The sequence below is a fragment of the Nothoprocta perdicaria genome, unplaced genomic scaffold (genome assembly GCF_003342845.1).
Source record: "Nothoprocta perdicaria isolate Ctin4 unplaced genomic scaffold, notPer1 scaffold_110, whole genome shotgun sequence".
NCBI lineage: Eukaryota > Metazoa > Chordata > Aves > Tinamiformes > Tinamidae > Nothoprocta > Nothoprocta perdicaria.
The window spans coordinates 928,856-955,553 of NW_020454206.1; the positions used below are offsets into that span (position 1 = coordinate 928,856).

Sequence of the window (26,698 nt, forward strand, 5' to 3'; positions counted from 1 at the left end):
GACCAGCGGCAGAGCTGGAGTCCTGCGCCCGTGTCCGSGGCCCGGGGCAGGCGCATGGCATCACCCTGCCTGGGTGGCCGCCTCGGCTCCGGGTGGGTGAACGCAGTCGCCTGAAGCAGCCCAGGCTTTTCCCACCACCCAAGCCGGAGCTGCCCCCCACAGCGGCGCGCGCTCCCGCTGGCCACGCGCCGCCAGCCCACCCAGCGCGCCCGCAGCGCTGGGAATGCCAAGCTGGGCTGGCTCCATGGGGGAGTTCAGCACGAGGCACGCATGGGGCTGGCCATGCATCCTGTCGTGAGGTGCCCTGGTGCTACACCTGGTCGCCACCAACAAGGACACCCGTAGGCCTCCTCCTGAGGGCAGCGATGCGGCACCGCGCTCCCAAAGCGCCACAGGGGCTGTGGAGAGCGGCTGCGTGGGGAGGCATCAATTAAAATGGTACTGGGCTGGGGGATTTCCCCCCTTCCTTCTCCCTTCCCTGCAGCTGCACGAGGGTGGGAAGCCGGGGCACTGCCTCTTCCCCTGTGCCGGGGTTAATGAACTCCTGTGGCGCGGGCGCTGCTGTGCCCGCCGCRGAGACAGGCTGCCGGTATTACGTGTTGTGCTGCATGTGTATCTGCCAGCCACAAAGTCTTGGCAGGAGGMCCTGGGTGGAATTAAACTGCAGTAACCCCACGTCGAGGGGACAGCTCACTCTCGCTCGCAGGGGCGTGACGGCCGCCACGCTGTGCACTATGAACGCCATTATAATCTGCTCGCTCATTCACCGCTCTTAAAGCAGCAGCGCTTCCTCCCTGCTTTGCAGCCTCCAGGCTCTCCTGGACAGGAGGCGGGTTTGGGAYGGTAACTCTGGATTTGGGGATGGTAACTGGTAGCTCTCCCCATCCCAAGAGGGAGTCTTACACTTCACCGGGCGCAGGCCACCAYATCCTCCGACTGAAGAGTTTTAAAGTAATGTTTTTATTATGAACAAATAAAATTTCAGATCAGCACAACCAGACATCTGTTTCCATATTAGTAGAAATTATTTCAAAAAGTTTTTTTTGTTGTTTCTCTTTTTTTTTTCATTTCCAGTACACAAAACAGAGATACTACTATGCAGAAATCCCTAAGCTGTGAAAATTGTATCCTACTCACATTTCAATAGTGACAGAGCTTAGACAATGTGCAGATTCAACTTTCCAGTCCTCCCCTAAACACCCAACACTTGGACATCTGCTTTTCACAACACCATCTAGGCTGGGAACGGTCTTGGAACACAAAGCAGTGAGGGCTCCTGGCGGCACCGATGTGCGAGCGCTACGTCTCCTTCCTCCTGCCCTCCATGCAGATCTGCACAGGGCCTCCCCACAGCCCCGGGAGGCAGGGAACAACCCCATTCTGCCGATCGGAACTGAGGCACAGAGCAGTTTTAAGTGACTTTGCCTGATATCAAGCAGTGAGCAAGTGGCTAAGCTGGAAACAGAGCCCAGGAGCATCCGCTGGGGCCCACTGCTGTGTTTCCTGCTTCTACCTCTCGCAGACTTAAGCTAAACATACAGAGGACGTGTCCACAATACAAACATGCCACCAAAAAAAAATATATATATATAAGTATATATATATATTTAGCAAACAAATTTCTACTTAAAGTGTTGCATCTGTTTCTTAATCTATCAGAAATTCTAACTCAAGTACATTCAAGATCACCTGCACCCACAGTTCAATGTAGGCAATTAAATAATTAAGAAACCCCTCGAATGTTCATAATTCTGCAAAAAAAGGAAGAAATATGGTAAATAGCTGTTAATACTCCTATGTATATTAAAGAAAAAATTAAGGCACCCAGAGATGTTTGCCAGTCTAAAGTGACTGGGCAAACACCAGGACTGTCTGGTTACTACTCCTCAGCTTCCACYCTAATTCTAGATCTCTTGACCCAAATAAGCACTTGAAATTTGAAGGGAACCCTTGATGTCAAATCCTGCTTCTCTGCTGAGAGGATGTTAAAAATTGCAGCATGTCATGGAATACTTCTCTGTCACAGGGTATGTCACACTACAGGTTAGGGATACCAGGAGCAGGGAAATCGTTCTCTTCACCTTCTCCCCTCCCACCTGCCTTTCAGATTCCTGGAGGGAGCAAATWCATCTTTTCTGGAGACTTCCATGATTGCAGAGGGGTTTAGACTAGGATAAAGTCAGCCCACATTTCAGAGCTAGTAGCATATCTTTTTTGTGTATGTTTTTTGTGGGGGAGGAAAGCAATTCTAGCCACAGCCTCCTCTGCACCCCACGGCTCCAGGATTGCCACGAGCCTTACATCAGTGCTCAAGGGTGCTGCTTCCAGCTGCTGCCTGTGTTTGGGACACTATGCGCTGGAAGGTTCCCTCTCTGTTGTCTCTCAGCCAGCAACCACATCAATCCCGGAGACATCAACACTGAGTCCCATTGATGAGCAGTAACAAGGCCATGGAAGTGGCAGAGAGGGCAAGGGGGAGAAGGACTTCTTTTCTGAACAAGAGTGTTCTCCTCCTCAGGGAGAGTATCACAGAGCCGCCCTCGATCCTGGGGCATTTCGCAGTGGCAAGAGAAAGCAAAGCTGTGAAGACTTGCTCCAAAGACTTGTCTGGATGTGGCATGGCACAGCCAAGGTAAGGAAGTCAGAATCCACTCTACCTCTGCCTTCCCTGACATGCGCGGATAAAGGAGATGCTACAAGCCCCACTACAACATCAAATCTTTGCAGCCACCTTTGACCATATCTTGTGCTTTCCTCCAGCTCCATTTTATGCATTTAAGCAACAAAAAATATACTAATGCTAATAATAATAAAAATTAAAACAATGGGGGAAAAAAAGGTATGTTCAGCCTGGTGAGGGGCTGGAGCCCACTACACCYAGAACTTAAGCCATGGTTTATACTCAAACTGTGGTCTCTGCAGCTTGCAGGAAACAACGCCCACGAGGATTTTTTTTGAAATCCAACTGCAAACTCATGTCTTGGGACCTTGGATGATGTAACTGACCTTTAAGCCAACTCAGCCACCATGGGGTGAGCAGCGTGCTTGCCACGCTAGGAAGCGAGGCGGTGGCCACCCCTTGCTGAGAGGCTCTCCACCATGCTGCAAGCTATCGGGGGGACAGCACCGGCACTGCTGCTCCAGCACTGGTGGCGATGGCATCGGGCACCGACCCACAAAACCACGCTGAGAGACTGGCAAGGAGCTCCTCTCTCCCTTGCTCTCCCCACTCCCAGGCTCTCTACAGAACATTTCAGAGAAGTGGAAAAAAACTATTGCAAGCCACCTTGGTAGACCACAGGCAGGAAAGCAACTGATTTCCAACTCCTCTCTTGGTCTAGCCCCAACTCATTACAGAGGTGGCACGTGCTGGGACCTGTATCTTGCCCAGGAGGCATTGATTCCCTCACTCTTGATTCCACCTGGCTCCGTGTTGGTTTTTGGCAGGCACTTGTTAATCAACAGAGTGGAGTCCATGTAGACAGGGAGACCAGCTCCCTCAGCACTCTGAGATACCCTCACCTCCTTGCTGTATTTCTAGGCTGTTCTTTGCTACCAGGACCACTCAGATGTGGCACCAGCTCTGTGCTCAGTACCAGGGACTCCATAGGATGCAACTGGACATATGGACATCTGCTTGCTGCCCATCAGGAACCCTGATCTTCCAGCACATCAAGCAGTTTAACACAATGGTGGAGCTTTGGTTTAAAGCCTTCTCCCTCTCTCTGTTTTGGCAAAGTCCCATTTGCTGGCAAATTCTTGATGGCTTCTGAACAAAACTACCCTGGCCCAGTCCAGCCATCAGGCCTCAGGCGCCACAGCCCTCCATCTGCCAATACGGCCCCTCTCTCTGCAGCTTTCCAAAGGGACATGTGGAGTCCAGTGCCCGGTGCTGCATGCAGTCTCTGCAGACAGCCACAGCCCCAAGGCACAGCAGGCCGGTGATGGGTAAGAAGTTGTGACACTAAGGAGGTAATAAGGCCACTGTACCTCATGACTGACTGATGGACCTGCCTGGAGCTCTTCTGAGACTGTTGGGGCTCTCACCTCCCCAGCTTCTCCCAGCTTGGCCTCCTCCTGTGTGGGCCAGAGAAGCCCACTGCTGTGAGGCGCAAGGGGGAGAGACAACCTCATGCTCTCTCTTTCTGAGGGCAAGGGGATGAGGATGCTTTTCCCAGAGAAAGCAGTTTAGTGATGCCAAGTGTCAGCAGCCCTTGAGAAAGGAGGAGGGACAGAGGAAGGAGATGGGAGGGTTTCTGAGGGGGTCCATGTGGGAAAGAGAATCACTGACTTTGGCTCAACTCTTCAGCTGGCTGGTACAGACTTCCCTTAACTCCGTATTATTTAGCCGGCTGCAATGGGGATAGCCTAGGTTACTTTCTACTAGGTCCTCTGCCAAGAAGAGACAGGGACGAAAGTAAAGAGAAGGAGGGAACAGAGGGGCTAAAGGGAGAGAGAAGAAAAACAAAAGGGAAAAGAGAGGAGGGAAAGGGTGGCCTTGCATTATAAAGGCAGGGTTCTAGTTTTTAAATACATCACGTAAAATACAGTGAGAGGGGTTAAAACTCATTATCGTTATCTTAAGCAAACTGGTAGCATTATTCAGTAGTTAGTAAACAGAACATTAAATCTCTGTCCAGCGTGTTCAGAGGGGTCAGAAAGGGAGAAAGGGAGGAAAAAGGAGGAAGGAGAGGTGTGGATATGTGTGTAAGGGGAGCAGGAACTCAGCCACTCTTCTGACTCCCTTCTCCAGTCCGCATTTTTCGAGCCAGGATGACTTCCTTGGAGACTCTCTTGCGATCGCTGGCCAGCCCCAGGAGGCACATGAGGTCGATAAAGGCTGTGGTGAAGTTGAAGCGCCAGCCATACTCACTGGTGGAGTAGTCGTAGGGGAAGGTGTGGTGGTAGTTGTGGAAGCCTTCTCCTGCAAAACAAAACCAGGGAGAAAATGTTGCCGAGTTTTTGGTTAGGCCTTCTTTCAATGGCCACAAAGCACCCTGTTCCTGGAACAGACCATCATTATGGGTACCAGCTAGACCTGCAATGCGTCTGTGACAAGCGAGGAGAGGCTACTCCCATAACACAGATAGTCCTAATGCCAAAATCCAAAGGGCATCTCCAGAAGGGAGTAATGAAGATAGACTCCATTAAATGACCAAACCTACTCTGGAGGGTGTCAAGCTGACCCCTTCAATGACATTCTCTGGGCTATTGCTTCTGTTCACTGAATCTCTGCAGCTCAGATCCCTTCCTACTAAAATTCCAGAAGCAGATCCTTCAGTGGTGGGAATCAATGGAGTCCCAGTGATGTATAGAATGCTGCAGTGATTCAAACAAGCTGCCAATCAAGGCYTGGGAGAATAGGACATGGCAAATGCTAATCTTGGAATGGCCAGCCTAACCTTGGGGATAATTCCTTAGCATTTCTGGGGAAACATGAGAGATTTGGCTTGTCTCACACTCAAGCACCCCAAAATAATCAGCTGCTCCTGAGAACATATTCAAAGGTGCACTTGCTGCTGTGTTCAAGTTGATAAATCTAAGGCAGATAAGCTGGGACTGCAGCGCAAGATATTCAGCCTGGTGAATGGCACAGAGAGACCTTGCATCAAGGTAAATAAAATACTGCTTTTGAGATAAGAAGGTGCTAAGTGTAGCAGAGTGTTTTCCAGCCCGGAGGGAGGTTGGTGCAAGTTGATAACCCCACTGCCCTTATGTACTCAAAAGCCATCCTGGGAAACATCCCCAGAATGCAAAGGCTGCTGGTCTGGATGGGAGAGGCGTAGGGGGAATTGAGGATATCTGGATTCATAGGGCTAATCCATCTTGCAGGAACACCTGAGGAATTAACTCTTATGTCTTCCTGGGCTGGGTTTTTGGGTAGTATAGATCGACTGCGTGTGATCTGCCCTTGACAGATCAATGATGTCTAAGCCACACTAAGAAGTTGACCTCTCTTATTTCTAAATACATATTACAGTCCAGCCACCAGCCTACAGAGTGGACATGGTGACCCTTTGCTCTTTCCTCCCCACCCAGCAGGTCAGCCCAATAGAGTGGCTTTCTCTGCTCCACTCCAAAAGTATGTGAAGCCCCTCCAAGGGTACACAGGATCAGTCCTAACTCTTAAGTCTGCAAGCAGGGAAAGACAGAGACACTGAACTTACCTAGGGCTCCCAGGCTGACCAAGGGGTTCTCTCGTGGGTTGATGTTCTTATCATATGGTCGGTTGCCAAACATGTGAGCGGCACTGTTCACTAACCAGGTGGCGTTGAGCCCTATGACATAGCGCAGGATGGCTGGAATGAAGAAGCTGATGATGATAGACTCATCCCAGAAGCACCAGGGCACTACAGTGGGCAACGTGAAACACAGCAGCACCACTGAAGGCTTGTAGTACCTGGAAAGAAGGGACCAAAAGTAAGCAGTTTAGTGGCAGAGGCACAGCAAGAAGAGCTGATTCAATCCCACCTTTCCAGGATTCATGCTCACATGAGTAATACAGAGAAATCAAATATAGAAACACTTCATCCTTCACTACATCTTTTGCTCTGGATACATAGAAATGCTTCTTGAAGACTCACAAGTCTTATCAGTGGGCAGAAGACAGACTGAACTCCTGATTTCCCTGCCCCAGTCTTGCATATGCACAATCCAATATCCTTTTCAACATGAGTCCATACACCAGCTGCTGCTGTTGACCTGAACTGCCATCTGCTTCTCTGCTCTGGGGGGTCCCATAAAGGTATCTGCACACTGTAGAGTCTCATGGAAGATCCCTTTCATAGCTCCTCCTCCATAGCTTTGACCTGAGGTTGCAAATCCTTGCAGACTTGGCCTTGTGTGTCATATACCCTCCCAAGAGCAGGTATAAGCAAGGGACACTTTTCTCCCTCTAGCACCAGGCATGCGGAGCCTCTCATACTGGAAAGATGGGAATGGAGAGAGCCAAACCACTCAGATGAGATAGCAGAAAAAAAATCAGGGTACAAAATGGAGGAGAGCCATAAACTTTTCCTGCTTCATGTGGAACTGAGCTAGGGACCTCCAGAACGAGGACAGTTACTGCACAAGTTCAGCTTCCCATCCCCACAGTCCTGGTAACATGTGTTTGGATCAGGTGCATGTAGGAAGATGCTTTACTCAATCACAAACCCATTGCAGTGGGCACAGGGTAAGCRACAAGCCACCATGGCTCAGATTCATGCAACCAAAATCCCAATTCTGTCCCCGAGCACAGCAGTTTCTCCCAGCTAGCAGCTCTCACAGCTTAGACACACTCCACACAAGAGGCATCAATAAATCCAGACTCCTTCTCAATGACTGCYTCTCTTCTGCCCCCATTTTCAGCCTCTGTTTCACCATACTTTTTCCAAAAAAACCGATGGGAGAGTAGRGAAGGCTGTTGTCAATAATATCTCCAAGAAATGTCCTGGAGGCACCCCACAGGCTGGCTCATAACCAGCCAAAGCGACAGGCTGGACAAGTGCAGGCAGTTATGTGGGTATTTGACAGCAGGAAGCTCAGCTTACTGCAGACAAGATGGTACAGGGTCTCTGGGTGAAAAAGGCACATGGATTTTATACGGTAGCTCTAGTTCCTGAACATTTTCTACAGGAGAAGCAAGTTCATACCATGGCAAAGCCTCAGATGGGCTGCAGGTGCAACATCTTACATGAGATGCCCTCAGTCCCCTTCATGCCACTCTCTTCCCTTAGAAGTGCCTGGGCTTCCCAGTCCTCTTACAGGGTCCCCACTGCACTGCACACCAGGTTGGCCTGGGGCAGCCCTCGCTGCTCACCTCCGTTGGAACATCACCACTTTGTCAGCCCTGACATCGCTCAGGTCRAGTTTCTGGCCCTTCTCGATGACATCGGGGTGCTTGCGCACCAGCAGCCAGCCAATGTGGGAGAAGAAGAAGCCCCGCTTGGCATTGTGAGGGTCTGCATCTGTCTCGGAGAACTTGTGGTGAACACGGTGGTCTCGGACCCATTCGTAGATGTCATTCTGCAAGGAAACGGGAACAGAGAGTCAGGGCTAGAGTGAAAGGCTCTCTTTGAATTAAGAAAAGACCCTAACAATTAAAGCACCTAAATCCCATGACCTTAACCCATATTAGCCATTTTAACTCTCTTCAGGATTTGTGGGGTTTTTTGATCTTTTTAAACAAAGAGGTTGGACCTTCTTTGTTCAACCATTTTATTTCTTCAAAATCTGTGTTGCTTTTTGTGGGCATTCTTTTCTCTCCTTTTTAAAAAATAATAATTTTAAGCTTTGATCAACACATTCTCTATACTGGTCACTGTCTGTTCCCCCCACCCCCGCAGCAGCCAGACTTAACTGGCCAGAAAGTGTCTTCTCCCTCACATCCTGGGCTCTGGTTCGTCACTTGTCCCCTGTCTCTGTACCAGCCAAGATTGGCCAATTCTGCCCCTTCCCTCTGCACTGTCTGCACTGACATTTTCCATGGGTCAACTTGCCTCACTTGCCCTAGTGTTGCCAAATCAAATGGGACTGTTTAACTGGGGAAGAGTTTTCTTAAACGTTTTTTTTCTTAGAAATCAAATGTCCTAAAAAAAGTTTTCCTCTTTTGAAATAGAATAAACACACCATTTCAGTGACAATTATCACAAAATAACCCACCCTTTCACCCCTGAAGAGTTCAGTGCAAGCCACAAAATCAATAGTTTGAAAAACGTCAAAGTTTTCATCACTTGTATTAAGAAATAATTGTTTTGGCTAGTTTAAAGAATTGCACCTAAATTAATTCCCTATATTCATTCCTTTATACCAAGATTTCAATGTGCTAGAAGCAGCAAACTGAGAGATCCACACATTTTCCTATTTTCTGCATTCTGCAAGAGGCTCCTTAATCTCCTAAGTACATGGGGCTTTTCCTCAAAGCACTCAGGAGGCTGGGAAGCAGCATAATTTTCTCTATCTTTACTCCTGCAAACATTAAATGACTTGTCCTTCAACTGAGAAGAAATGATTGCATAGGCTATGCAATGAGACAGTGATAACATGAAGCCGGATTCATCTCTTGCTTATATCTGAATACTGGGAATTGCTGCCTTCCTTTCTTCCAGCCCATCCTGAATATATCCAAGAATCATAAGCCCCCACTGATGTTAGCTATAACTTGGTCACTCAGCACTCCCCAGAAGAGAGGGGCTCAACAGTCTTTCCCATCTACTAAGCAGGGAAACACAGTCAGTACACATGCTGGAAATATTTCATCTGTGATGCAATATTGAGTCTTCTTCCCAGTCTGATATGGACAGCTTGGGTTTGCCCATCTGGGGATGCCTTCTTTGTCTCCTGGAATTCTTTCACTGGAATTGGAAGGCAAAAAAATTTGGAAAGAGACCACATACTGACTGGATAATGGTACAGTAGCTGGAGAATGACAGCACCTCATCCATCACAACCTGTGCATAAACACTCATAAATCAGAGGTTTCAGAGTTGGAAAGTTGGGATCTTGACGCAAACATCAACACATTGAATTTCTACAGATCTTAGTTTAGGGTCACCTCTAACTGTGACCTTATCTGAAAATCATGGCTTTATTAGACTAGCCTGCAGGCCTGAGAAGAACTCCTCCTTTGTCAGGAGTTTCCAACTACAGGGTGCAACCAGAGGAGCTTCTGCCGAGCTGCAGCTGCGCGGTCTTGCAGGTGGAAGAGCTGCCACATGGTGGAACTGCTAAACTCTCTGAAAGCACAAGTCACTGGTCACTATTTCAGTAGCCAGCAGGCATTCTCTGGAGCACCTCAGATAAGATAATTTAKGGTATTCTTTGGCTTTAAATGATACCATCTGGATTTCAGAGTGGCTGCTACTACTGGCAATGAGGTAAATTCAGAATAAACCTTTTGATCTCTTTGGAAATAACTATTTAAAAAAAATCCATGGGGCATGGTACTGAATTTTCAGTAACACTTTGGATTAGTTGCTACTGAAGCTGAAATATCTGTCCATCTCACATCTTTGTCTATCCTTATCCCCTAGAGCAATAGCTCAGCAAATTCCCGCTCTGCCCTACAACCCTGCAAAAGACAGTCGTTGTGTAGGACGGGCCCATACACACCAACCCGTCCTCTTTCCTTGCTGAGCACTTGATCAGTAGCTGGAATCAGCAGCATGGTCCTTCCTGTTCCCTATGAAAAGCTCTGCTTTGGTACTAACAGGGAATAGGATAGGAAACATCAACAGGACTGATGTTTCAGAAAGTTTTTCGAGTCTAGATAAAAGCATCTGCACCCTCTTCTGATTTTGTGACAATGAGATGACATCCTCTTGAGCTACATAGTGGAGAGAAACAGATGATGTCTCTGAAATAGCTCCTCCTCTTGAGCTTTACTCTTCTCCCCCAGCTAAGCTGAAAGATCAGTTAAGCACACAGCACTGACTGCTTTTTGTGCACTTTCTTCTAGTAGAAAGTGCTCCATCCTGCCACACTCCTGAGCACTTCCTAGGACATTAGCAAGACTGTACAAGGACCTTTTGAACACAGTTGGGTAGATAGAGTGCTTAGAGCTCTATCTCACCAGCAGACATTGGAGATCTCCTTTTTTTTTTTTTTTTTTTTTTTTTTTTTTTTTTTTTATGTACCAATCCTATTTGAGTTTTTACTCTAGTTTCTACCAAAGGGCCACCTCTGCTAATTTCTACAGTCTCTAAGGACTTCCGGTTTGCTTGCTTCATGAACTGTGAAGTGCTCTCATGTGTGGTTAGGCAATATCCTGAGGTGCTTATCAGCTGCCTGCAGTCACTTGGGCCACTCCGAATGGGCCCAACCCTTCTCTCCTTGAAACTGCATTGCCCTGGGATGGCTCTCTGGAAGCTAGTGGCAGAAGCTAACAACATGTTATTAGCTATCATCATTTGTACTAGCCACAGAACTATGCCCTGAATGCATAATCTCAACAAGTRCTTGGTCCTTCCACAGCAGCAATTGCTACAAATTGCTCTCAAAACGTGCAGATGTGTCCCCCACTTATTCCCAGTACAGTGAGGGAGAGGTGAGGCTACTCGAACAACGGAGAGCCTTGACACTTCTTAATGTCCTTCAAAAGACCTGAGAACACGCACGGGGAGACCACACCTCAAGGGAAGGGTACATTCCTGCTTTGGAGAGCTTTCCTGCCTCTGGGCTTGGCCAGCAGCCTTCCYCCACCTTGTTAGGAAGCTTTGTCTCAGGGTTTCCCTCTCAAGGAACAAGGGGAGGACACTGAGACAGACTCCAGCACTGGASTGCCACGAGGAAAGGGTAGGTTGTTGCTTACCAGGGGGTAGCAGGTAAGGGGACTCTATCTTCGGGTTGTGCCCAGTATTTGAGACATGGACTCAGRACAATGCTTCCTCCTGAGGCCTGACAGCATGAGGAGGGTGCTTACCTGGAAGGCCACGGAATTTGCAATGGTCAAGAAGACTCGCAAGGGCAATGTGGCTTTGTAGGAGCGATGGCTCCAGAGGCGGTGAGATCCAGCTGTTATTCCCAGAGCACTCACCAGGAAACACAGGACAGCTGAAGAGGAAAAGAAAGCGTGGGGACAGTTAGAGCAAAACAGCCTRTGTCAAAGCTTCAGGCAAGTTCAAACAAAGGCAGGTCTTCCCCCAAAGCTGTGCAGGCAAGATAGGAACCTCGGGAACGCCGAGACTAGGGGAGTAAAATCAGCAGTGAGAGACCTTACTCCTGCACTACGYAAAGTAAATCATTTCAACTTCTCAGGTGTGACCAAAGGAAGAAACTCCCCTTACAGGATTCATCACAGGGGCCAATCCTTCAGCATACTGTTATCTGACAYGGTAGAGGATGATTAAAATTGTATAGAGCCACCTCCTCTACACTGCTCTGGGCTAACAGCCCTACCAGGTCTCTGTGTTAACGGCCCCACCAAGGCACAGCTTTCCCACCATTCCTCCAAAGCCCATTGATCAAGGTCTAGTTGGCAATCAGAAGAGAGTTGGGTCTGAAGAGTAAAGTAACTCTTTTGCCAGAAAGGAAGGGCAAGATGCTTGCCAGAAAGACGGAGGGTATTCAACAGTTGCTCTCCCCTGCAAACTCAAAACAGTGAGAGGGAAAGCACACACATTGCAATTCATCACCCTCCAGGTCCTTTGGATACAGGAAATATCCCCAGTTTCCCCATAGGATACTTTCTTTGGTATAAATCTGTGGATTTCAGCCTGTTACATCAATCAAGCAAACAGCTCCTTATTCATATACGTAGGCCTATGGATAGAGTCTCCAGTATGCTTGACGACAACACTCAATCCCACCAAGTGCCTCTAATCAACTTTATCTTGAACGCATAAAGGAAAAAAAAAAAAAGGATAACGGATAAAGGATAATAAAAAAGGATATTCTGCTAGAAGCTTGTCTGGAATCAGAGATTGAGACATGTGCAAGGCACTGTCGCCTTGTTCTTTTATTCAGAATAACCCAGGCTTTATTTCCTATCATCTCCTGCTCCCTCTTCTTTCACCGTATCATCTCCTTTTTGTTTTTCTGCATTCCAAGCCTAATCTCATATCGGCTAAAAGCCAGTCTCAGTGGATTTAACTTCCTCTTCTGGCATTTCAACTTGGATAAACCCGCCTCACTCTCACCCCGCTGTATGACAGCCACCTTCCCTGTCTGCTGAGCTGACCATGACTTCCTGTCGTCTTCTCCCTTGGTTCCCCATCTGATGCTGAATCCAGGGCAAACCTCCGGCCAGCACATCTCTTCCTCATGCCACCCAAAGCCTCTGCAGCCTCTCAGAGGAGCTAAGAGGTCTCTGGCCATAAGTGATTTACAAGGGCACCAGAAGGGATCAAAATAAAAGTAAATGCAGCAAGATCTGACTTTTGCTGTAAAGCTCACAAAACTGAGCAAACCTGGAAGGGAAGAGGGGAGGGATCTTGGAGCAGGGTGGTTGGTTCATGTCTACCTTTGGCTTACTGACAGGGAAATATTTATTCTGGATACCTTGATGAATATCCCAAGTCCAGTGACGCTGACTTGAAGTTAGCTCATGGCAAGTTTGCTGTTGATTTTAGATTTTAAGAATTATTTAAAATATCAATCTCTATCCACACAGATTCATAAAGAAAAACCCTTGAGAAAGCACCTAGCATTTTACCCTGCTTTGCAGAACCTCTCTGGCCTCACACCCTGCAATAACAAATTAACCCACTTCTAGACATTTCAGATGCTTCCTGTTAGTGGTAGCAGCATGACACACTCCTTATGTCCCCTAGACATAAGATGCTATACTCAGAAAATCATAGGTCATAAAAGCTCTGAGCAGCTTTCTACCAAGTGAGGAAGTGAGAACACTTCTTTTGGTGAGATACATTTCTAAGTATGACAGTAACTTAAGGCAGAGTAGAAGAATCTGGGTTTAAAACCCAACCTATATGGACAGGAAACACTGGCAGATCACAGTGGACTTTGAATCAAAGATGTAAGGGGGCAACTTGCTGGGAAAAGACCTTGGCTTTCCATGGTGGGGCCAGTAGGTGTGTGTAGGGGACAGCTAATTAAACTACGCAATCACTCATCATCTTTAATAGCACTGGAACGTAACTGTCAGGGTAGGGGAGTACAGCGTGTTCAGGTTCCTCTCCCTGGCTGGGATGTTTTTTGGAAGGTATAGCTGCAAGCACAAGGAATCACAAATATATATATATATATATTTTATTTATTTATTTATATTATAGATATGGCTGGGACACCAGCTGACCCAGAAACCTGAAACCTAGTGTTTGCTATGCGAGAAAACCTTTAATAGAAATTTGGAAGAGTAACCAGTGCTTTTGTGTGCCTCACCATAAAACAGACATGGCCCTCATGCAAAGCCACTGTGGCCACAGCTTTAATTTCATGCTGCCTTTCCTACTGCTTGTATGCTACAGCTGTTTTGTATCTAAGGAGAAGATGTATTGTCTGGCTCCTGTATGAGCTGAGTCTCCATCTGAGCATAGATGGTTCCCAAGACCTTTGAGGGTACTGGCTCCATCAGCTGTACCTAAGAGTTCTTGCGACAGTGATAATGACAGCAGGAACAGGATATTAACAGCATGATTGAAAAGCCTGGTGGAAAACAGAAAAATCAGGCAACTCAGTGACTCAGAGGACTCACCCCCACAAAAGGCATGATCATAGCTTAGGCAGAGAAGGAGCATTGCACAGAGAAGAAATAAGAAAAGCTCCTTCAAGATCATGCACTCAAAATGAGATTGGAAAAGAGGATGGAGAAGGTAAAATAAAGTGGTGCTGACAACCACAGCTCCCTTCTGAATCTGCCTCAAACTGGAGGATGAAGGCACTCCATCAGTGCCACCAGTTGAGATGTCAAAGCCACACCATGACCTTAGCTGTGAAGTATCCAGGGAGCTCTAGATAAAAGATTGTCAACTCGCAGGTGATCTCGACAGTGACCCACTCAACTGGCATACAAAGAATTATGACTCCTGGCAGAAATACATACTCAGTGCTTCAGAAATGAAGCCCAAAACAGTTCAGATTCAGTCATGCCTACATGATTCACTGCCTTTTACATCTTTGGGACATAGATTCAGACTTCCAGTTACGAAGGGAAGCCAGGAATGTTTGTCACCTGCAGTCAGCACCAAGAATGGTTGTATGGAAAGGTATCTCAGCTCCAGAGGGTGTCAACAGACTGCTCAGCAGGAAGGAAAACTACAGCTCTAGTCTGTTCTGTCCTTGACACCCAGGCCCTGCTAGCTGTGTGGGTTCTAAGAATAGMAAGACAATTACTGTTTTGAAGAGAAAGATCGCTAGGGTAAGGAAATSTATGCAGGCTGCATTAGAAGGGAACAGTGTTTAGAGGGAGCAATTGGAGCTGGTGCTGCTAAATCCTAATTTCCCTGTGTGACAGAATTGGAACTTCCTCCTGGCACTCAGAGGGGGAGTGTGCTGCTGGCTAATTAAGCCTGCAGATGAGGCTGAGCAGGGAGGTGCTGCCAGCAGCAGCCTTTATGGGAAAGTAGCAAGGGACTGCTGTAAATATTGGCTGRATGCATCCCTAGCAATACTGCAATTGTTGTCTTCATATTGGCTGCAATTTTTAGATTGTGGGAGTTACCTAATTTATCCAGTAGGATTCTTTTTGGTCCAAAAATGATGCAGCAGYAACAACAACAAAAAAGAAAAACAGCATCACCCCGCTTCTTCTACTACTGGCACTGCAGGGAGCTGGGGCACTATCAGACAACTAAGCCAAGAAAAATCATCACTATTTTATAGTCCCTTTCGGTCAGGCTGACAAGGGTTAATACAAATGAATCGGTCTGCTACACCTGAGGGCCAGGAACCTGCAAATCATGTTTCCAGGGAGGATGACAGCAGCGAGGAAAGAAACAGTCACCTTTGCCTCCTGCCCTTTTGGACTCTGCTCCTTTTGACAAATGACACGAAGTCTTCCCATGATAAGTAAAGGCAAAATTTTGCCAAATGCAATGGGAAAGGCAATAAATAAGAAAGGAGCTGGCTAGAGAGCAATAGTGTAGAAGGGCTTGGAGCATTCTGGCTGCRATGAGATCTCACCTGATCAGCAACCCCAGCTCGTTCTGGGAAGCTCTGTACCAGAGAGAGATCAGGGGATACAATGGACACAGCAGTGAGAACAGCAAACAATGATGAAGGCAGGGCTGGAGAGCTTGAGAGACAAAGAGGAATTAGCACACAGAGAAATGAAAACAAAAGAGGACACAGTCACCAACACAACTGGTTTCACAGAGACGGGAACATCAAGAAGATRGTACTCGGGATGAGGAGGGTAAAATCAGGGATTTCTGCTTATAAAAATATAGTAGATAAATCATCTACCAGACAGCACAGCTGCTCACACCATCCCTACAGAGAGCACACAGGGCCATGTTGATTTGGTATTACAGGTACATACACCCTAAGGAAGGGATAATTCCTAGCACTGGGAGAACTGCTCTGCCAAGAACCCATCGTGTACCATTGGGAACAGTACAAATCTCTGCACTGCCTTGTCCTCATGTGTAAAATGGGAACTGCAGTCCTATCCTTGACAGCAGGGGTGCTGGGAGCAGCAGGTTACTGAGAAGACACAGTCACAGAGGCCTTCTACATCCCAGAGAAGGTTTGATCTGAGGAAGGGGAAGTACAAGAAGAAGCAGGGACGCCAGCCCTGTGGGGTATCCATGTCCACACTCATGCAGAATGGACTAATGGGTGACTGCGCTGTTGCAYGTAAAACAAGCTGGTCCTTTCCCACAAATGCTGTAATCCAAGGCAAGGAGCTTTAGCCAGCACAGAGGAGTGCAGCTCCAAACTCCATGCCTTCTCCCATTCCCAGTTCTCACAATACTTGTTTCTCCAGAAGCCACCAAGGAATCGCACAGTGCCTCAGAGTGGCAGGACCAGCATCTGGCTCCTCGCATGAAGAGCTCAATGAGCAAGGGTAGCAGGAGGGTTTGAGGTCAAGAAAATAGGATCGATTCCTACAGAACTGCCCCATGGACATYCTGAACAAGCATGCGATTGCAAAGACATTGCCTCAAAGGCACTGTGGTGATAAGAAGGGTGTTAGCAGAATGCAAAACAGCATTAACCTTATTGAATCAAGAGGCTCAAAACCAGCTCAGGTATTTCAGGGGATCTCAAGCAAGAAAGGCTGGCCTGATGCAGAAATCATGGCACATCTTGCTAGCGTGAACTGAAAGTGGGGCGCCCAGTTCATCTTGTCCCTCTTTGTCCGAAGCCCTGAGGATATTTGGTCTGGAGCTGGACAACCCAAGTTGTGAGCATGGTGCATGAGACACCATCACCCACCTTGCAGCACAGAGCCTAGGGACAAGAATTCCCACCACTCAGAGCAGTATTGGGAGCCTGGGAACACTCCTTCAAGGACATGCCAAGGCTGCACATTCTGCCCAGCTCTGCCAGATCCAGGAAAAATAAGTACAGGGCACTCTTAGAGCCTGCCAGGTTTTCACAGGGGAAAGACCCAGCAAAGCTTCTTTCACAGTGGCCTGCTGAAAAGCTGCCACTGTTGCTACTTCTGTTGCTGTAGCCAGCCTTTGATTCAGTATCCCTGAGTAAAGCTTATCCCCAAGGCCTTTTCCTGTGAGAGATCTGGATGACCGGAGAGGGAAAGACTCAGCGGTGCCGTGTCRAGAGGCACCCCCTTCCTGCTCCAGCTGCAATGCTCCCAGCTCCCAGATGTTGGGAGGAAAGGGCAACAGGAACCCACCAGGTCAAGGTAGGCAGGAAGAGCACGAGGCTCCAGGTGGACCCCTTCAAGGCCTGTGTGCAGCTTGGCCAGGCTCTCCCTGCTAGCTGTGTGCCAGGGCACGGGCTTGCGGCTGCTTCCAGCTCCCGGCTGAGCGCTTTGCAGGAGCACACTGCAACCAAGCGYTTTGCCACGGTGCCAGTGCGCCTCAAATGTGACCGGCCGTTTTTGTTTCAGCAAGGCCCATCTCACAAACAGCCAGGGGCTGGATTCAGTCTCCGGACCTCCCCACGGGGAACAGTTTAGCTGCTCAAATCCCTCAAGAGGCCACACAAAACCTCACAGAAAGCGCAGCCCTCAGCAGCTTGGGCCCTGGTCCCAGCTGCCTTTCAAGCAGTCACGGGAGAGGTTGGGTTCCTACCCTGGGCAAGGGCTCTACGGAAGGGGAGTTTTGCCTAGCTGCCTTCTGCTTGGCTGTGCTTTCCGTTGGAATTCCCTGCCTGGAGAGCCGCTCAAGCATTTTTTTTTCCTGCCTTTTTTCTGCCTTTTTTTCCTGCTGCTTTTATTTACTTTTTGAAAGTTGTCAGATTAATCTATGCTTTTGGAAGAAAGATAAAAGGCTGAGCTTCAGATTGAATTCTTGCCGTTTACCTTCAGCACAATTGTATTTTGCCTCTCCCCTCAGACACATGGAGTCCCTGCAGGGCAGACATCCTTCCTTGGAAAGAGCAGTAATGGTAATTTTGAGGCAGTAGCCTCACTACAAACGATATCCTGTATTGTGCCTCCCTATCAATCCCTGAAGATGCTCTTACTGGCAACATTTTTGTGACTTTTGGGGATCTTCACTCTGCTCCATCAGCTTCTTTTCTGTGCTTCATCCCAGACATGGCTGCATTTTAAGTGTGGGTTTCTTCCCTAGCAGGAAGCCTTGCAGGCCACACTTAAAAATTCATCTCATGGTAACAGAGGATCCTTGGAGCCAGCAAGGATGGATAAAACAGGAGAAAAGATCCCTCAATATCTCATCTAATGTCTGTGCATCAAGTCTGCTCTTTAAGTAACCACACAGTTCTCCACTGAATCTTTCCCCACCGTGACTTTACAGCAGACACCAGCAAGCCCTGCCACCCTTTGCTGTGGCTGAACTGTTTCTTCCAGTGGAAGACCTCCGTTTCCTTCTTTCTCCTCCTTGAGTCCCAGAGCCTGGAGTCAAGAAAGACACAACAACAAGGCTGCAGATGCAAGGAAACAAGTAGAAATATGTACTTACCCCACGCCAAGGTCTGGATCTTTGCATAAGGTATCAGTATCAGCCCTAAAATGCCCCCCAAGTGCAGCAGGCTCATGAGGATGATATTTCTCCAGACGTATCGCAGCGGGGGCTTGGGACCCTCCTTCTCACGGTAGGTGTCATCGAAGATATCATCCACTGTGCCGCGGTCTCCCGCCAGTTCCTCATGGTTGAGGACGGCCTTCTCCTTGACGGCATGCCCRTTCCTGCTCACCAGAGAGGTGAGGGTGCCAGCAATGGCAGCGGTGTGGACGGAGGAGAACTCCTTGGARAGGCGGCAATGGACATTTTCAAGAAAAGGGAAAACAGAGCAAAATAAGAAGTTAGTGGTTACAAATGCAGGGAATTCAAACACGCACCAGTTGCTCTGGCAGTACCAAGCCTTGGAGACTGTGGCTCTGGGCAGACTGCTTTCTTGCAGCTTTGCTGCTGGCACCGAGACCAGCTGGCTCTAGCTCTATGGAGTGATGCCTGTGAAAGGACTAGGTCTCTTCCTTTGCTGGGAGCAGCTGAATGTTGCACAGGGTGCAGAAAGTAAAGCAAAAGTTCTGAAAGACAATTTTTTTCCACCACTGACTTTGATGAGTTCATTTGTAGGACGCAAGGATTTTAATTTTCCTTCAGTTTTATTTCTGGACATTTTTAGGTGGGCTTGCAGTATGAGCTTGTGTATAAGCAGACAACTTAGACAATAAGATAAAGGAACTCTTTTGAATGAAGAAAGAAGTGGGAGAGAACTATGATCAAAAATAGGATTTTGTTTTAAATTATTGGGTTGCTCCTGATTCTACATTCTCRTGTCACCCCACTTGAAATCACTAGGGGAAGAGTGGACACGTCTTTGTGGTGCCTCTTTATCATCCTTGGCCTCACCACCTGGGGACACGGTCAGACCAACATGCTTTGGGATCGGCAGAGGGAAGCTGCCAAACGGTTATGCTTCCAGTCGGACTTGCAGTTCCTTGGTCATGGCTGGCATTTTCCCTCTTTCCACCCTCTCTCCCTTTTTACCCAGGAGCAAGCTGAGGCACAAGGAAGAGAATCCTTCAGGCAGCCACTACCCAGCAACCAAGAGGAAGATTTAAGAGTCAAGTTCAGTTGCTCCCGCTCCCGGCTCCCCTCCTGTAACCAGGATACARCATTCCCTCTCCACACGCTTGTTTGCCCTGGCTGAGTGACAGGCTGCCTGACCAGGCATGCGTGACGAAAGGAGCCGGCAGGAGTGACCCTAATAAGACAGGTCATTGAACCCTGAATCACCCATTTCCATCCCCGCAATGACAGTTGCAAGTTTACTGGTGCTTGTAGTCTTATGTTGGGGCCAAACCCAAGCACCTGACCAGGCTCGATCTCAGGAGTGCAGAGCATGTGGGATGGGAGCAATGGAAGGGCAGGATACCGCCATTCCCTCACATGTCCTCTTGGGAACCAGCCGGAATGGTCCTGGTGCTTTGGTGCCCGTGACAAAGACGCCGCTGCCTCCACACGTTGAAGGGCAACAGAGGTTGGGCCTGGTAGGAACGGGAGAGCCGAGATCACTGCAGTGACCTTGGCAAACCCTGGAGTCTGCAGCTGGGGAAAGTTCACTTCCAAACTGAAATCCTTCCTGAATTAAAAGCYGATTTACCTCCAGGCATCTGGAATTCCTAAAAGACCACTGCTCTGCCCTGGCCTAGTTTCCTGAGGGAGGCATTGAAATCAGGCCAGCCAGCTTACGTGGCCACCCCAACTCCTCCCTTTCCCAAGGGTAGAAACTAGAGGCTTGCAGACATACCTTCCTACAGGGAGGAGCTGGGAAAGCTGAAAGATCCCTTACATTTGGTAAGCAAAACGGTCTCTATATAGGAAAACCTATAAGCTTTTTCTTCTGCAATCACACATTCTCTGGTTTGAAAGGAAAATAAAAAAGATGCTCAGTGTCCCGATACTCTCAGTGAATGCAGACAACTGTTGAGCTTGGAACCTGCCTTCTCTGCACCCTGGCTATGTCGGCCTCTCCCTGCTTTTCTAATTAATGTCAGTTTTGTGGGTGTGATAGTCTGAGCTCCTGGAGATTTTTATTAGCAATTCTAAAAAAAGAAGCATGAGAAATGGCTTCTAATCCAGAGATTAGGACAGTAAAATTCCTGCCCATTCCGATGTGTCAGATACTCTCATCTGACATTTTGGCAAAAAGGCAGAATTTTCTTCCTTGGCTGGAAGACAATCTACCAAGAAGACCGAAGACTTGTCTATGCAGGAAAAATTCCCAGCAGAGATCTGGTGGTATAATTAGAAGGGTAACACTCCCCACATGGATGTGCTGATTCCAGAGCAAGAGTGCAGGGTTGGAGTTGCATTTTTCTCCTCTGTGGCAGCTTATGGCACTGTCAAAGTTACACAGGAATAAAGGAAGAGGGACAGTGCAAAGAAAAGAGCAGAGAGAGACAAGGCCTCTTCTTAGAGAGCTGGAACAGTCGCACAGGGAATGCTATCATACCTGTGCTGTTAGGATTACACTGATACAAACTGGTCCCATTTCTCGCATATACACTAACCTTAAATCAAAGGGCTGTAAAATGGCTGTAAACCATGGCTCCACCATTACAGACATGGTTGGGGAAGGACGGGGGAAGAGGGAGGGAGCCAGTGGGCAGCTATTTAGCTCGAGACCAGGAAAATGAGCAGGAAAGAAGGAGGATTTTATCCCTTCATGGCTCCAGTGGCTCCTACTGTTTCTCCCAAGAACTCTGGGATGAGGGACTGATTCGGGGGCTAGAGCTGGGAGGGGGAAGGGGTCAGGCAAATCATTTTCAGGAGTTTTCCCTCATTTTGGAATGACTTGGCAGCTCTCATCTGCAGAACAGATGTGTTCCCCCCCCGTCTGCCCCCTACACATACCCCACCAGTGTTAAACACTCTATAGGTTGTCCTGGCAAGCATCCAGGCTACACAACCAACTGGAGCTCATAGGCTCCAGCCCTGGCTCAGCCTGGGGCCCCAGGGCACTCAATGTCTGGTCCAGCTATTTGAATGTGCCCAGCGTGCCCCATGGACAGGATTCCCTCCAGTCTTGAGAATACACAAGCCTAGACCAAGGAATGCAGCCCAAGCGCACTGGTCTTGGCATCCATTTCAGGGAAGAATAGGGAGTACAATTCCTCACGCCACAGCGTCTTTGGAAGGTCACAGCACCTGCACCGAAGCACAGGGAGCGATCCCGTGTGTCGGGGACAGGCAAGGGAGCACAGCTGTTATTTACCTCCTACTCAGCATCTCGGGAAGAGAGGCAGGAGGAGGATGCAAGAAAAGAACATCGGAATCAGCCCCTGCTTCCCCCAGGCAAAGGGGGAATTTCAGGAGGCACAGAAAAAGATGAAAAGGGGAGGAAAAAAAGTCTGTAAAAATCCAACAACTCTGCCTGTCTTCCTGTTGCTGGGTCATTATTCAATCCTTCCTCTGACCAAAGTGGGCTGTTCCCCCGCCCCGCCGTGCCCGTTTTGCTCAGCTAAGGCAGAGCAGACACAATCATTCCTCTCATCTGGGCAGCTCGAGCTGCTTTCACCTTGCGCCTGTCCTAGAGACGCACCACACTGCAACAATTGGGTTACGAATGCTGTAAGAAAAACCCTTTCTTATGAAAAAAAAACCCCTCATCTGAGCATTACCAAAAACCACAGTACATCTTGGCACAATAAACCCTCCCAAACGACTCTTACCAGAATGCTATGCTTGATGTTTTTAAAACCAGCCTGTATTTTAGTCTCGGTGTATTCCAGGGCACTCCCTCCCCAGACCTTCCCCGGGGAGATAATCCTGGCGGTGGATATTCCTRCCTCATTCACTGGCGCCCCATGAGGTTTGAGGGATGGCTCAAGTGAGCCCCAAATACCTTTGCCTAGCGATTGCAAAGCGACACACGCGTGCACGCGGGCAGACGTATAGATAAAGCGATAGATAGAAATCTCCCCATAAAGGAACAAGCAACGAACCCGTCATTAACTGAAAACGCCGAAGAGAAGAAAGAAAACAGAGAAAAAAAAAAAAAAAAAAAAAAAAAAAAAAAAAAAAAGAAGAGGAAGGAGCTAGGGCTGCACAAAGAGCTGCGCGCAGCAGCACGGCGAGGCGCGCACGGCCGCGCAGCCCCCGCGCCGCTCGGCGCCTACCTCCTCCTGCAGCAAATGCGCAGGCATTTGGCGGCCGCGCTGCGTCCCAGCCCCCGGCTCTGGATGCGCTGCTCGGCGGCGCTGCGCGGGCGCGCAAGTCCCCCGGCTCCGGATGCGCTGCTCGGCGGCGCTGCGCGGATGCGCACGTCCCCGCTGCGCTGCGCCGCTGGCTCTGCGTGTGCTGCTGTCGGCGCGGGGCCCGGCGCGCTGTGCAAGCGCTGGGGCGGGCGGCGCGCGGTATTTAAGCGGTGCCCCCCTGGCCGCGGCTGCGCTGCGCTGCGCTGCGATGCGCGGGGTCAGCGCGGCGGGCGGCGAGTCGCGCAGGGGCCCGGCTGCCGGCGAGCCCGCCGGGGGGCGGGACGGGGGCGGGCGCCGGGAGGATGCTGAGGATGAGGAGGATGGCGAGGGCCAGGCTCTTTCATGATGCCTGGTTGCTTTTTTTTTTTTAATTCTTTTTTTTTTTTCTTTTTTTTCCCCCCCCCTCCCTCCCCCTCGCGATCCCATTGGCTGCGGGAAATTTGGTGCCACCTCGGCCTGCGCTCGCCATTGGCTGGGCGCAATCTGCTGTTCGCTCCCCGCGGCGCGCAGCCTGCGCGCCCGCGCAGCGCCCCGCGCGCGCGCGCCGGGAGCCGCGGCGCCGCCAGCCGCGCTTTGTGTGCGCGTGTGCGCAGCGGAAAGCGCCTCCTTTGTGCAGGGGAGCCGCGGCACAGCCGTATAGGCACCTATGAACTGTGCATCGCTATGGAAAGGAGCTCACGTGCCCACCCGGAGAGGCAAGGGGCTCTGCAAGGGTGCGCATGTCATGTAGGCAACCGGTCTGGAAAACGCAGGCTGGGCCTTTCCATGTCTTAAAATTTGTAATTCTGGCYGTTTTCCACAGTCCCTTTTTAGGAGGCGAAGGCTTGGGAGAGATGGGAGTAAGATCAAAGGAAAAAAGAAGCTCCGTCTGCTGAGGAGTATTTCATGTAAGAATTTTGCAGCCAGCCCCAGCAATGCCAGTGACGGGGAAATCCATGCTCTTCCCACGGAGGCCTTCACCCTCAGGAGCTAGTGAGAAAGAGGGCCTTACAAAAAGAGCTGCCCATGGCGGAGTCATGTGGATCTGCACAAGTGGAGATCCCTGTGTGGTCTCCAGGCCAGAGCCGGAGCTGGGCATCAGCAGAGCCTGGAGGGCCTTGTCATCTCACCCTGGTGCCATTACCTCAGCAAGGGGGTGTCCCCAATCCTTGCCCACCTTCCRAGGAATTCCTAGCTGAATGGGATTCCCACATTGAAGCATCTTTCACCCTGGCAAACATATCATGCTGTCCCAGCAGCTATCCCTCGGCGAGGAGAGATGGCTCTGGCCACACGAGGGATGCAGAAGGACAACCAGCTCCTTGCAGTATCTGCCCCTGGGCTGATCCTGCCCAAAAACACGGGGGCTGATTCCGTGATAGCCATAGGAGAGAGCGGTGTTGAAATCACTGTGACAGTGGAAACTAAGAGCAGCTCAGCTGCTCTCTGCAGTTAAACTGGCCAGCAAAGGGGAAAAATGTCTCTCCTTTTTTCGTTTTTTTTTTTTTTTTCTTTTTGTCTTGAGTGAAGAGATTTGAAAGGTGTCTGTGTTTTAGTTATTACATTAGAAGCTTGAGTTTCACCTATTCTCTGAGGGTATTAAACCAAAGAGCCCACATCCACAGAGCTTCCTTAACAGTGAGAGCTGAGGGGAATCAGAAAGGGAATTTTAMCTGTATCTTCTAAGACTCTTTGCTAAGTGTTTGATTACCCCTGCTGATGGCTGCTGAACTTCAGGGAGAAATGATGCTCTAGTTAAAGATTCCATCTGATTTCTGCGTGAACATTGGAGCAACCATAAACTGTGCTAGAAACTACATTAGGGAAATCAGACTCCTGCTATTTCCATGGAAAAAAAAAATAAGAAAGAAAATAAAGATAAAATAAAAGGGGAGAGGGAAATCTTATTGGAAAACAAATCAGGGGCTCATGCCACCTGGAGGACATAATTCCAATGCGAGGAAATAAAGGGAGAATTGGAAATGTTACTGTTTGGCGAAAATGAGCCTTTGGGAGAGTTTGCAGTTGCAATGGCTTTGGGAATGACTCCAACTWTGCAGTTTCACGGGTACCCAGACCCACGAGAGCCTTTGCTTTCTCACTGATTCTATTCCCCAGACACAGCCCATGGCTAAAAGAGAATTTATAGAGCAGCTAGAATTTGCCACCTTCTAAAAATAACATTATTTCTGGCTGTTCCCACAAGACCGGGGTGAGTTTTATGAACATTCCTCTACCAGATTATCTTGGGACTTGACCATCACATTTTTTTCTTACATAGAGGGAAAGACAGATGTGGACCACTTTCAAGGTTTGGCTCGCCTGGCTGATTCCTATGCTCACAGGTAGCATGTTGCTGATTAAAAAAAAAAAAAAAAAGAGAGGCGGCCTTGTCAGCATAATCTGCTCCTCCAGCTATTATTTTGATCACTTTTGAAATAGCTTAGTGCTCTTGAACATGGCCATGAGGTGCAGGCGTTGACATCTTGGCAAGACATGTGGCGTAAGTTACTTTTCCGGTGCTCGGATTGCACGGATCCAACCTCGCCTGGCCAAGAGGCTCTGCCCTCTGAGGGCTGCGGGCCGAGGCTCCCTCTCGTGGAGAGCGGCTGCTGGCCCGGACTGGGGAGCCGTCCCGCAGCCCGTTCCTGCCAGGGTGCACGGGGGCAGGCTGTGCCYGAGGTGCTCGGGCAGCTGGTGGTACCCGACACCTTGTCTGACACATCCCTGCTGCACTGACTGTGGTCACTGCAGTGTCCAGGCTGCAGGGTCTGGCTTAGGTGGGCCACCAAAGCTCCAGATGGAGCAGCCCTCGAGCTCTCCAGAGCTGCCACAGAGCAGAGGAGCTGGATCCCCGGACAGGAGGAATCAGCCAAGCCAGGAGCTCCCATGCGGTGGCTGCAGCCTCTGCTGCAGAATTCAGCCACATCAGCGTGTTGTTCAATGCTTGGCACAAAAGGAGCATCACTGGCCAGCTCCAGTGAGATGCCTGTTAGAAATCTCTGATACAGACACAGCAATCCTAGTTAAACTGCGTTTTCCTTATGGCAGTTTTTGTCTCTTCAGACAGAGTTTTCTTTTTTTTTCTCTTCTGCTTTGGTGTGCAGCAGTGGAAGCACGTCCCTAGTGGAGTTCACCAACACTTCTTAGCAAGGATTCAGCGTTACTTACCCTCCCCAGGAAAGTGATTCAAGCTTTCTGTGTCTTGTGACAGCCACTTCATGTCATGGGCCTTCATAAAGGAGCCGATGCAGTGGCAGGGGCCCTGCCACTGGGCTCTGCACACAGGCAGCACGGAGCAGGAGCTGCAGCTCCCTCTTCCCTTAGAAATGCACGGCAAATATTTAAGGCTGCTTTCACATTCACAAGTTGTGTCTTTTCCAAGGATTCACGATATGGCCAAGGCATTGTGGTAATGCAGGACCCTTGCAGAGCACTTTTTGTCTCAGGGTCTCAAAATGGTTTATCAAGGCTGGAGAAACTGAGGCACGAACCAGCAGTGAGAGTCACTATTTAAGTGACTAAGTCACTATTGGAGAACAGAGCTCAAATGAGAAAGAATCACTCCATTCCTCTCCTAGGCTCTGCTATCCAGTCTGATTTTGCTACCATGGTGCCAGTGCCAGGATGCATGAAAAAAAGCAACAAGGCCAAGCTAAAGACTTTGTATCCAGTTTTCTTCTGACTGTCCCCCTTGCAAAAAAAGAAAAAAATTGCTTTTCCAATTCAGCAGAAAGTTTTGCAAGATGATTTCCTCTGGTGTTGACACCTTGGAAATTTTAATGACTATCCCCAGTGCCCCCTTCAAAAAATATGGGAAAAACCCACACACATGGAAAAAAAAGCTTGCTGTAAGGGTTTTGCAAGATTTGTTTCAAATTGTTTGTTTAGCTTCTTTTACAGCTCTCCTTTTTCTTCTATTTCACTGCTGAAAGCTGAAAAGAAGTGGAGAATTAAAAGACATGAGACAAACTGAAAACTGGA

The 26,698-nt window shown here is 49.0% G+C and overlaps 1 protein-coding gene across 1 annotated transcript; it reads right to left on the reverse strand.

Moving 5' to 3' along the window:
• Positions 1–1,168: 1,168 nt before the first annotated feature.
• SCD (stearoyl-CoA desaturase) lies at positions 1,169–22,739 on the reverse strand. The gene is made up of 6 exons (XM_026050819.1): positions 22,658–22,739; positions 18,492–18,777; positions 11,402–11,532; positions 7,802–8,007; positions 6,168–6,400; positions 1,169–4,924 (listed from the first exon to the last, which is right to left on the reverse strand). The coding sequence occupies exons 1-6, from the start codon at positions 22,682–22,684 to the stop codon at positions 4,725–4,727; spliced, it is 1,083 nt and encodes a 360-aa protein (XP_025906604.1). The 5' UTR covers positions 22,685–22,739; the 3' UTR covers positions 1,169–4,724.
• Between the last annotated feature and the right edge of the window lie 3,959 nt (positions 22,740–26,698).